This window comes from Homarus americanus, unplaced genomic scaffold (assembly GCF_018991925.1).
Source record: "Homarus americanus isolate GMGI-L3 unplaced genomic scaffold, GMGI_Hamer_2.0 scaffold40343, whole genome shotgun sequence".
Classification (NCBI taxonomy): Eukaryota; Metazoa; Arthropoda; class Malacostraca; order Decapoda; family Nephropidae; genus Homarus; species Homarus americanus.
Window position 1 is genome coordinate 147,501 of NW_024729812.1, and position 12,500 is coordinate 160,000.

The 12,500-nt window shown below is 47.8% G+C and overlaps 1 protein-coding gene across 1 annotated transcript in view; it reads right to left on the reverse strand.

Moving 5' to 3' along the window:
• Positions 1-12,500, reverse strand: part of LOC121866831 — a 95,789-nt gene that overhangs the window by 4,354 nt on the left and 78,935 nt on the right. The window contains exon 15 of the mRNA XM_042366569.1: positions 8,855-9,022. Coding sequence (XP_042222503.1) covers positions 8,855-9,022 — 168 coding nt within the window. The remainder of the gene's footprint in view (positions 1-8,854; positions 9,023-12,500) is intronic.

The window sequence follows — 12,500 nt, forward strand, 5'->3', positions numbered from 1 at the left end:
ACAAACTATAGCTGGATCATGGCAATAGACAGGTTATAATGTGCATATTTATAAAGTCAACAAGTGTATTAATCACTGGGTTAAATGATAGATGTTTTTACACTATTGAATAAACACACACACACACACACACACACACACACACACACACACACACACACACACACACACACACACACACACACACACACACACACACACGCACACACACACTATAATTACAGGCAAAGTTAGATTGGTGGTTCGCCTGACCTCGACGTTCAGGAGGACAACGATCCATAGTAGATGTCAGGAGATGATGGTGTGTGTGTGTGTGTGTCCACCTCAGCTATCCTCCATCCCTGGGTGAGGTAGCTACTGTCATAAAGCAGATAACATAGCCACAGGGCCTGATTGAATCCCAGCTGAGGTGTATAAAGCAGGAGGACCTCTGCTTACCAGCCGTCTCCACTCTCTCCTGGAGAATATATGGGAGAAGGGGCAAGTACCCCAAGCTCTTAAAGACGCCTCCATTGTCAATATTTATAAGAACAAGGGAGACCGGTCAGATTGTGACAACTACCGTGGGATCTTGCTGCTGTCTGTAGCTGTCAAGATTATCGCCCGAGTCCTCCTAAACAGACTTCTTCCTGAGGCGGAAAACTTCCTCCCAGAATCTCAGTATGGTTTTAGACCATCACGTGGCACTACTGACATGAGTTTTGTTGCCCGCCAGATACAGGAAAAGTGCAGAGAGCAAGGTTATGACCTGTACATGGCCTCATAAGCCTTACAAAGGCCCTCTACTCAGCCAACAGAGAAGACCTCTGGTGGACCCTCAGTCGTTTTGGCTGCCCACCAAAATTCATCGCCAATGTGAGGCAACTCCACGATGGCATAAGCGGCTGCGTCCTGCATAATGGCACCCAGTCTGAGTTCTTCCCCAACCAAACGGGGGTAAAACAAGGATGTGTAATGGCACCAAATTTTTTTTCGAATGTCTTGACTGCTTTCCTTACCAGTGCCAGTGCCAATTTAACCGGTAGGGTGGACATCCAGTATGGGATGAAAGGAATTTTCAACATAAGACGACTCCAGGCATGAACAGAGGTATCAGCCGCTTTCATCGCTAAACTTCAGTATGCAGACGATCTCACCCTCGTCGCTCTCAATGAACGCGACATTCAAGGAGATATTGAACACCTGTGTAAGTGGATGCACATTTTGCCCTTGAGGTGAATATACAGTCTCGTTCAAGATTCTTCGAACACTGCTGGAGACAGTTGGCAACTCAAGGCCGTTTGTTTACTTTAGTACGTACTATAGTATAATATAATACGAAACAAGAAAGCCCAACCATTATTTAAGCAACAGGGGAACTAAGTAACCAATCATCGATAACCTTTTATATTCATTCATATTTTTTACTACGTACTATGGTAAACAAACGGCCTTAAGTTGTCAGTTGACTCGAGCAGTGTTGGAAGAATCTTGAACGAGACTTTACGTAAGTCTTAGATTCTCTTTCAGCTTACCCCGGGTTCAATAACACCTCCACCATCCATCCAGATTAACGGTACTACCTACTTTCAGTACCTTGGCTCCTACTTGTCCACCACCACGGGCAGATATATAGAGTTTCAACATCGGCTTTGGCCAACTCCATACCCATGTCTTCAGCTGTAGGGAGCTGAAATTATCTACAAAGTTGCACGTATATCGATCAGTGATCCTCCCCACCCTGCTGTATGGCAGTGAGACATGGGTTACATACAGGAGGCACCTCAAGGTACTTGAATACTTTCACCAATGTAGTGTATGCTTCATCTTCCGAGTTCGCTGGGAGGACAAGAGAAAAAATGCCAGTATTGTCGCTGACACCAACTGTAGGAGCATCAAGGCTACCGTTATCCATGAATAACTACATTGGACTGGCCATGGTACCCGCATGGACGGAAGTAGACTGCCAAAGCAGCTACTTTCCAGTCACCTAACGAATAGTAAACGTAACGTTGGCGGGCGACTGTAATGGTCTAAGGATAGTCTTAAGACAAACCTGAAAAGGTGCCAAGTCAACCCCCTCACCTGCGAGACGATCACTCCTCACCGTAAAGCTTGGAGGAGCACCACACAAGAAGGTGTCAATACTTTCGAGTTATCGCGACTGCATACACAGGTAAACAAGCGCCAGCGCCGGAAAGACCGCCCCTCCTGCACTAGATGTAGCCCTCCACACGTGCAACATGTGTGGACGGTCCCGTATCGACCTCCCGAGTCAGTTCAGAGCTCACCAACGAAGGTGATATCTTCAATAACTCATATCATTGTAACATAACTGAATAACCGTCATACTCGATTCCGAGTGACAGCAAAGTAGTAGTACAGTAGTAGTAGTAGTAGTAATTAGTGGTATCTGCACCCCTTTTGCAATTTATTCTCAATACTTTTCAGTTTATTTTGAACAGAGTTCAAAACTCGAAACAATTAAGTGTCATTCGATTCAGCTTCATAAAAAAGACTATCATTGAAACAATACTCGAGACACGCTCCTTAACAGTTAGACCAAGTGTTTCTGTTGACATGTTATAAAAATATGTGAGTCAATAGAGCAAATATTAATAACACTGATTATATTACAATATATACACGGTAACATTATCGAAAACGGAATACCGTACTGCCAGAAGACTGTTTGAGAGCTTTGTGGGTTCCTATACCGTAAGACACCCATATCCGTACCTACGGTTGGCTCCTGGATAATGTAATATGACAATGTGTTTTGGTGATCTGCCGGTGTAATATCTGTAAGTCTGTCGACGTAGTCTGAATAAATGTCGATTCATAATGAGATGGTGTCAAAGGTTATGACTCAGTGGTATATTGCAAAATATTGTCTATATATTATGACTTTCCGTGAGAGTAAAGTGTAAAAAAGGGGTAGTAATGTGTGTGTGTGTGTGTGTGTGTGTGTGTGTGTGTGTGAGTGTGTGTGTGTGTGTGTGTGTGTGTGTGTGTGTGTGTGTGTGTGAGTGTGTGTGTGTGTGTGTGTGTGTGTGTGTGTGTGTGTGTGTGACAGAACAAAAAAAAACTGACTAATGTGATGGTGCGTAATAAGAGAGTTGTGGAGGTCTTCTTCTTCTTCCTCTTGTCACAGGAGGAGCCAAAGAGTGTTGGAAACTTCCGAAACATGTGTGAACCAAACTAGTTAGGGATTCATGTATGTGTGTATCCTGACACACACACACACACACACACACACACACACACACACACACACACACCAGTTTCTGTTAGTTGCAACTGTCTACATAATTACGTACATACAATTACATACCAGACACAACAAACCGTCATAGAAAATTACCTTCAACACATTATCTCAACACTGGTATTTCCACTTTCTTTGAGTTGCAAGAGTATGTCTGACTGTGATAAAGAACAACAATAACCGGTGTTCATAGGAAGACTGACCCCCAAATTCAAGGCAGTAAACGATTACGACCTACATACTATTTTCACTGTACTGTTATTTCGTATTATTGTTATGTGCTGTAGTTACATGTATGACACTAATAAAATAACAACAATGACAGATATAATACACAACAGCATCATAATCATTAAAATCCAGCCCAATTTTCACTGTTCAGTTTTACCGTCTTCTATAAACTGCAATTGTATATAAATCTGTCATAAGAAATAGTTACCATGAGACTTGTTTCTGCAGGGGTTAACTTACCTCTATACCAGATCACTACTGAAGAATACAACACCGTCTTATGTTCTCTCGTTCTCATCGCCTCTATTTTCTAAGACTTGTAAGTGAATCCATAACTCCGGTGGGAAAAAAAATTAGCAACATTATCGGACGTTTCTGCATAGACAACCATATCGATCAGGTGTAATTTCTTCACTGTCACGACTCGGCCCATTACTTGGTGTCTGCTCCGTGTCTGGTGTCTGCTCCGTGTCTGGTGTCTGCTCCGTGTCTGGTGTCTGCTCCGTGTCTGGTGTCTGCTCAGTGTCTGGTGTCTGTTCCGTGTCTGGTGTCTTGCTCTGTGTGTCTGGTGTTGTCTGGTGTTTGTTGCCTGTGTCTGGTGTGCTCTGTGTCTGGTGCTCGCCCTGTGTCTGCTCCCGTGTCTGTGTCTGTGGTGGTGTCTCCATTCTGGTGTCTGCTCCGTGTCTGGTGTTCTGTGTCTGGTGTCTTCTGTGTCTGTGTCTGTCTCCCGTGTCTCAGTGTCTGCTCCGTGTCTGGTCTTCTGCTCGTGTCTGGTGTCTGTACCGTATCTGAGTGTCTGGTGTCTGCTCCGTGTCTGCTGTCTGCTGTCTGTTCTAATCGTGTCTGGTGTCTGCTCAGTGGCAGGTGTCTGCTCTGTGTCTGGTGTGTCTGCTCCGTGGCTGGTGTCTGCTCCGTGGCTGGTGTCTGCTCCGTGTCTTGTGTCTGCTCCTGTGGCTGGTGTCTGCCTGTGTCTGGTGTCTGCTCTGTGTCTGGTGTCTACTCTGTGTCTGGTGTTTGTTCCGTGGCTGGTGTCCGCTCCGTGTCTGGTGTCTGCCCAGCTGGTGTCTGCTCAGTGTCTGTGTCTGCTCCATGTCTGGCTCTCTGCTCCGTGTCTGGTGTCTGCTCCCACGTGTGCAGTGTCTGTTCACTGTTCAGTGTCTCGCTCCATATCGATGTCTGTTCCGTGTCGCAATTGTCTTAACCATTAATGCAGTGTATGCTCCGTGTCTGGTGTCTGCTCCGTGTCTGGTGTCTGCTCAGTGTCTGGTGTCTCTGCTCGTGTCTGTAGTGTCTGCTCAGTGTCAATTGTCTACTCCTGTGTCTGGTGTCTGCTCAGTGTCTGGTGTCTGCTCCGGGTCTGGTGTGTCTGCTCTGTGTCAGTGTCTGCTCTCTGTGTCAGTGTCTCTTCTGGTCTGCAGTGTCTGCTCCTTGTGTCTGGTGTCTGCTCGTGTCATAGTGCTCTGGTAGTGTCTGCTCGTGTCTGTGCTCGTGTCTGGTGTCTCCGTGTCTGTCTCTCCGTGTCTGGTGTCTGCTCTGTTCATGTGTGTCTGCTCCGTCTGTGTCTGCCTGTGTCTGGTGTCTGTTCCGTGTCAGTGGTCACAGTGTCTGCTCCTGTGTCTGGTGTCTGCTGCGTGTCTGGTGTCTGTTCTGTGTCTGGTGTCTGCTCACGTGTCTGGTGTCTGCTCCTGTGTCTGCTGTCTTTTCGTGTCTGGTGTCTGCTCTGAGTGGTCTGGTGTCTGCTCGGTCTGTGTGTCTGCTCCGTCTGGTGTCTGCTCCGTGTGTCTGTGTCTGTTCCTCCGTGTCTGATGTCTGTTCCGTGTCTGGTGTCTGCTCCGTGTCTGAGGTCTGCTGTCTGTGTTTCTGTGTCTGGTGTCTGTCTCAGTGGCTCAGTGTCTGCTCCTGTGTCCGTGTCTGCTCCGGTGGCTGGTGTCTTCACCTGTGGCTGGTGTCTGTTCCGTGTCTGGTGTCTGCTCCGTGTCTGATGTCTGTTCCGTGTCTGTGTCTGCTCCAGTCTGTGGCTGCCTGTGTCTGTGTCTGCTCCAGTTCAGTGTCTGCTCAGTGTCTGGTGTCTGCTCCGTGTCGTGTCTCTGTCTGCTGTCTGCTCCTGGTGTCTGAGTGTCTGCGTGTCTGATGTCTGTTCCTGTCTGGTGTCTGTCTGTGTCTGTGTGGTATGCTCCGTGTCTGGTGTCTGCTCAGTGTCTAGTGTCTGCTCGTGTCTGGTGTCTGCTCAGTGTCTAGTGTCTGCTCAGTGTCTGCTCCGTGTCTGCTCCGTGTCTGGTGTCTGCTCACTTGTCTGGTGTCTGCTCCGTGTCTGGTCTGCTGTGTCTGGTGTCTGTTCTGTGTCTGAGTGTCTGTGTCTGCCCTGGGTCTGGTGGGGTCCTGCCCTGTGTCATACTCTGTGTCTGTGTCTGCTCCGTGTCTGGTGTCTGCTCTAAAGTGTCTGGTGTCTGTTCCGTGTCTGCTCTGTGGTGTCTGGCTCCTGCAGTGTCTGCTCCGTGTCTGTGTGTCTGCTCCGTGTCTGGTGTCTGTTCCGTGTCTGGTGTCTGCTCCGTGTCTGGTGGTTCTGTGTCTGTTGGTGTGTCTGTCTGTGTCTGTGTCTGCTCCGTGTCTGGTGTCTGCTGTGTCTGGTGTCTACTCCGTGTCGGTGTCTGCTCCGTGGTCTGGTGTCTGCTCCTGTGTCTGTGTGTGTCTGCTCTCGTGTCAGGTGTCTGTTCCGTGTCTGGTGTCTGCTGCGTGTCTGGTGTCTGCTCCGTACTCTGCTGTCTGTTTCTGTGTCTGGTGTCTGCTCAGTGGCTGGTGTCTGCTCCGTGATGCAGTGTGTCTGCTCCGTGGCTGGTGTCTGCTCCCGTGGCTGGTGTCTGCTCCTGTGTCTGGTGTCTATCCGTGGCTGGTGTCTGCCCGTGTCTGGTGTCTGCTCCGTGTCGGTGTCTACTCTGTGTCTGGTGTTTGTTCCGTGGCTGGTGTCTGCCTGTGTCTGGCGTCTGCTCCGTGGCTGGTGTCTGTTCAGTGTCTGGTGTCTTAACCATGTCTGGCTCTCTGCTCCGTGTCTGGTGTCTGCTCCGTGTCTGGTGTCTGTTCCGTGTCTGGTGTCTCCTCAGTGTCTGGTGTCTGTTCCGTGTCTGAGTGTCTGCTCAGTGTCTGGTGTCTGCTCCTGTGTCGTGTCTGCTCAGTGTCTGTGTCTGCCCGTGTCTGGTGTCTGCTCCGTGTCACAGTGTCTGCTCTGTGTCTGGTGTCTGCTCCGTGTCTGGTGTCTGCTCCGTGTCTGGGTGTGTCTGTGTCTGCTCGTGTCTGGTGTGCTCTCCGTGTCTGTGTCTGTTCTGTTCTGTGTCTGGTGTCTGTTCCGTGTCTGGTGTCTGCTCCATGCCTGGTGTCTGCTCCATGTCGCAGTGTCTGCTCCGTGTCTGTGTCTGCTCCGTGGTCTGCTCCGTGGTCAGTGTCTGCTCCGTGTCTGGTGTCTGCTCCGTGTCTGATGTCTGTTCCGTGTCTGGTGTCTGTTCCGTGTCTGGTGTCTGCTCCATGTCTGGTGTCTGTCGTGTCTGTGTCCGGCTCCTGTGTCTGGTGTCTGTTCCGTGTCTGGTGTCTGCTCCGTGTCTGTCTCTGCTCCGTGTCTGGTGTCTGCTCTGTGGTCTAGTGTGTCTGCTCCTGGTCTGGTGTCTGCTCCGTGTCTGGTGTCTGCTCCGTGTCTGTGTCACAGTGTCTGTTCCGTGTCTGGTGTCTGTTCCGTGTCTGTCTCCGTGTCATAGTGTCTGTTCCGTGTCTGGTGTCTGCTCCGTGTCTGGTGTCTGCTCCTGTGTCTGTGTGTCTGTTCCGTGTCTGTGTGTCTGTTCCGTGTCTGGTGTCTGCTCCATGTCTGGTGTCCGCTCCGTGTCACAGTGTCCGCCTGTGTCTGGTGTCCGCTCCGTGTCTGGTGTCTGCTCCTGTGTCTGATGTCTGTTCCGTGTCTGGTGTCTGCTCCTGAGTGTCTGTGCGTGTCTGGTGTCTCTGTGTCTGGTGTCTGCTCGTGTGTCAGTGTCCGCTTGTGTCGTGTCTGCCCTGTGTGTCTGGTGTCTGTCTGTGTCTGGTGTCTGCTCCGTGTCTGCCCAGGCCCTTGGTGTCTGGTGTCTGTCTCCGTGTCTGGTGCGTCTGTCCTGGTGTCTGGTGTCTGCTCGTGTCTGGTGTCTGTTCCGTGTCTCTGGTGTCTGCTCCATGCCTGGTGTCCGCTCCATGTCTGGTGTCTGCTCCGTGTCTGGTGTCCGCTCCGTGTCTGGTGTCTGCTCCGTGTCTGGTGTCTGCTCCGTGTCTGGTGTCTGCTCCGTGTCTGGTGTCTGCTCCGTGCCCCATGACAAGATGTAAGAATATCATTATAAAAATCTTCCGCGATGAAAATTTGGCGTGCCATCACTCCCACTCACCGCAAGTTATGTATGATACCCGCCCACATGACTGGCGAGAGAGAGAGAAAGAGAGAGAGAGAGAGAGAGAGAGAGAGAGAGAGAGAGAGAGAGAGAGTGGGAAAGTGGGAGAAATGAGAGAAAGAGAGAGAGAGTGTGTTCTAATACATCACGTCCAAACAGCATCAAACTTCACCAAACATGACCAAACATTATTCACTTACGACCAAACAAGTAAGTCCATCCAATATAGAGTTACGATAATTATAGAAGACAAATCAAGAGAATCAGAATACAATTATAGGTAAATCAATGCCTCGCGACTCAGGAACAAAAGTTAATTAGCACTGACACTCAGAGGACGACAAGATGAAGTGGATGATAATTATCATCACAGATGGAAGAATAGTCGCCTGTGAATACCTGTCGTAGTGTAATGATAAAGTAAAGAATAAGTACCCGAGTAATGATAAAGAATTAGTCGAAGAATAATCAAATACACATAAAATTTATAATAACAAGAGAAATGACAGATAATAAGAGAGAAATGGTTAATATATTTTAATATAAAAAGTTTCCTTCAAATTTCGTTTCTCCAGATGACCAAATTCTCTTTTACAACAAAGTCAATTCGAACTCAAGTCCTCGACGTTCAATCAACACAACACGACTCCATCAACAACCCTGCCATCATTATTGCTGCTACCACTTATTATTATGATGACTTCCCCAGACTTAATTATTTTTCATTCCTCTCTCTCGCACGTAATTTATCTCTAGGTACAAGGAGTAATTTCCACCCAAGTATGAAGTCATTACAGCGAGTCCAGAGTTGTTGAGTGTTTTAGGAAAGTCGTAATGGCTGATGCAGCGGTTATTAGTCACGGTTTCTTTTCGTCTTTCTCTTTCTATCTTTGTCTTTCCCTCCTTTTCTCGTCTGTCTTTCTCTCCAAGAGGCTCTGTCTCCTCTCCCGGATGGACCCCCGGGGCTAGAGTGTTTGTTTACCTTCTTCCCGCGGTTTGTTGGTGTCGGAAGATACGTCCGGACTCATCCGTCGGCGCCGGCATCGGGAACGCGTCGCCACCCCTAGAACAGTCAGGATGAAGACGAAGCCGCTCACAGCGCCCACGAACACCACCAGAAGAGGAGAGGACTCCGCAGAACTTGAATTATCTGAAGGAAGGACAAAAATATATCAATCAGTGATGGCGACTATTGACTTTATTACGTCATTGGGACAATTTGTTATTGCCGTAACCTACCTGCAGTTACCTTCCTAATTAGTGATTAATTGCCAAGTATTATTCTCTCCACTGGTGTTTGTAGCCAGCGGGGGGAAGCGTACGTGTGTGAGCCAGTGTTTGTTTACCTTGTTTATTCTATCTTCTCTTCCTTAGCTCAGGCCCGGCCTTTTATATCTAATTTTCCTTTTCCCTTTTCTCTTGTTTTTGCTCTGTATGTCTGTGTCTCATACTGACTCTAAGACTATTGAGACATTCATTACCTCACTCTTCACACCTCACACCTCCCTATACCTCACCCTTCAAACCTCACACCTCACTCTTCACACCTCACACCTCCCTATACCTCACCCTTCACACCTCACACCTCACTCTCATCTTCACACCTCACAACTCAATCTTCACACTTACACCCTCCCATACCCTCACCTCACACCTCACACCTCCTATACCTCACCTTCACACTTCACACCCCACACATCACCTTTCACTCACACCCCACTTCTTTTCTTCACACCTCATACCCTACACCTCACCTCTCTTTCACACCCCCACCCCACACCCTCACCCCCATCTTCACCCCACACACCACACTCTCAGCACCCCCACACCCCCTGCACCTCACCTCATCTTCACACGTCACACCACCTCACCTCTCTTTCACACCCTACACCACACTCCACTCTCTTCTTTCAGCACCCTCACACCTCACACCTCACCTCCTTCACCCTCACACTTTATACATCACCTTCATATTCTGTAAGTGGCGGAATGATCTTCTGCTGGTTATTACACCTAAGCCGTTTGCTGGTGCGGACGACACTTGGGGCGGTTGGACAGAGGTGAGAACGGCAGCGTCTATCTGGGTCACAGGCAGATTCACCCCAGCTGCCATACAGTCACTAACTAGCTACCCAGCTGTTCGTCAAATTCTGGCTGTGATCTCATCATAGGTCCTGGACTCGTGGGCTGTGTCCCCAGACCTCCACCTATAGACTGTCAATTCTCTGGTCATCTACCACTACCATACCACGACCGTCAGTTCATCTCATTCCGTCTGTGCCCCTGTGTTCTGCCATTTCAAGACGTCGCTCGAGTGTGGAGTTGAATGGACGCTTCCCTACCCTGCGTGTGGATCACCTTGTTCCAGAACCTTCCCCCAGGGCCACTGCCGTAGGAAATATCTGTTCATTGTTTGATTCTTTCAGTTGTTGACTCCCATTAATTGTTTGATTCTATTAATTGCTGACTCCCATTAATTGTTTGATTCCTTTAATTGTTTGCTTCCATTAATTGTTTGACTCCATTAACTGTTGACTGCCTTAATTGTTTGACTCCCGTAATTATTTGATGTTTGTTGAGTGGTGTCAGAGTTTTGTTATATTTTTATAGTAAGGAGATGTCAATCTCAAACGGTTGTTTGTTATTCCTCAGAAAACCATGGTCCTTGACTTTCCTTTATTAAGAACCTGATTGGTCTGGTAAGGGATTTCTATCCCTGGAGTCCCTGCCTTTGCACACTCTCACACCTCACTCTTTTCTTCACACCTCATACCTCACACCTCACTCTTCATACCTCACACCTCACTCTTTTCTTCACACCTCATACCTCACACCTCACCCTTCATACCTCACACCTCACTCTCTTCTTCACACCTCATACCTCACACCTCATACCTCACACCTCACTCTTTTCTTCACACCTCATACCTCACACCTCACCCTTCATACCTCACACCTCACTCTTTTCTTCACACCTCATACCTCACACCTCACCCTTCACACTTTATACCTCACACCTGGCTCCTCACTCTTCATACCCCCACTCTCACCCTTCACACGTCAACCCTCTCCTTTCATACAGTGCCTCACACTTCACCTATCACACCTCACAACCCCCTATATTTCATCTTTCATCTCTATCTTTTATTCTCCTTTCTTTCTTTATCGCTTCTTCCCTCCCCATTACCACCTCCTCCTCCTCCTCCTCCTCTCTTCTGCAAAACTCCGCCAAAAAACTTTACTAAACTTCCGCTAAAATCCCCGGGAAACTCTGCTAGACTTAAGCCTCGGGATCAGTGGGCCAAAATTCCTACGCCTTGAACCCGTCCGTCTCCCTATTATTTCTCATCGTGACGCCAGACGAACGAACGCCTGGCAATATGTACAGTATAAACACACACACACACACACACACACACACACACGTTCCGCTGGGCTAGACTAGAAGACCCGACTCAGCACTACCCTCACATGTACGCTTCGTCACCATGGAGCTGTTTTGAGAATTTGTATAGGTAGAATTCTGCATGATGGCGGCTGGCGTTTGATATTCTGGATGAATTGAGCAGATTTCTCCACGGTAAATATTTAGCTTTAGTTAACGTTGCCTGTGCCGGGGATGGTGAGAGAGAGAGAGAGAGAGAGAGAGAGAGAGAGAGAGAGAGAGAGAGAGCATGTATGTTTACGTACATACTCAAGTATATGTATATATGTGCTCGCTCCAAAAGTATATTTACGATTTTTGTGTGAGACAATATAACTCAACGGACGAATTTATAAAATAAAATACAATCACAGGCTATCGAACACCCACCCACACACACACACACACACACACACACACACACACACACACACACACACACACACACAGGGAACAATAAACGTATCCAGGCATAAATCAACAAGTAGTTTCGCATTATAAGAATCTAGAACAAGGTCGATCATTAGCGGGTTCCATGCTTAATAACCAGAGTCATACCTACTAACAGTCGGCCGAAGTTTTTGGTCGGTATTAAGGCAGCCTTCAGTAATATTCTAACTCGTTCACACACAACACTTTATCATTGTTGGATTCATAGCTACACTCTACAATATATAGGTACTGTATATATGAACGTTATAACAGTCACAAATATTTATGTAGCGGATATACATATAGAGACATACGTGTATTCATGCACACACACACACACACACACACACACACACACACATACACACACACACACACACACACAAAAGGAAATGCTTTTATCTGATGCATAAATGAGCATGCACGCACCCGCAAAAATAGCACCACTCACACACACGCAAACACATAAAGATATACAATGATACAATGCATATGTGTGTGTTTCAGACAGGAATGTGTGTATATAGGCTCGTGTTGTGGTGGGAAAATGTAAGTATAATGTGTATGACTGAAACTGTAATGGTGTGTAAACATGAAAACGTGGCCACACACACACTTTCACTTTCTCTCTCTCTCTCTCTCTCTCTCTCTCTCTCTCTCTCTCTCTCTGCTCTGCCTGTCTGCCTGTCTGTCTGTCTGTCTCCTCGGTCTGTCCGTCTCTCTCTCTATTCTTTCTATATCTCTGTCTGTCTGTCTGTCTGTCTGTCTTTCT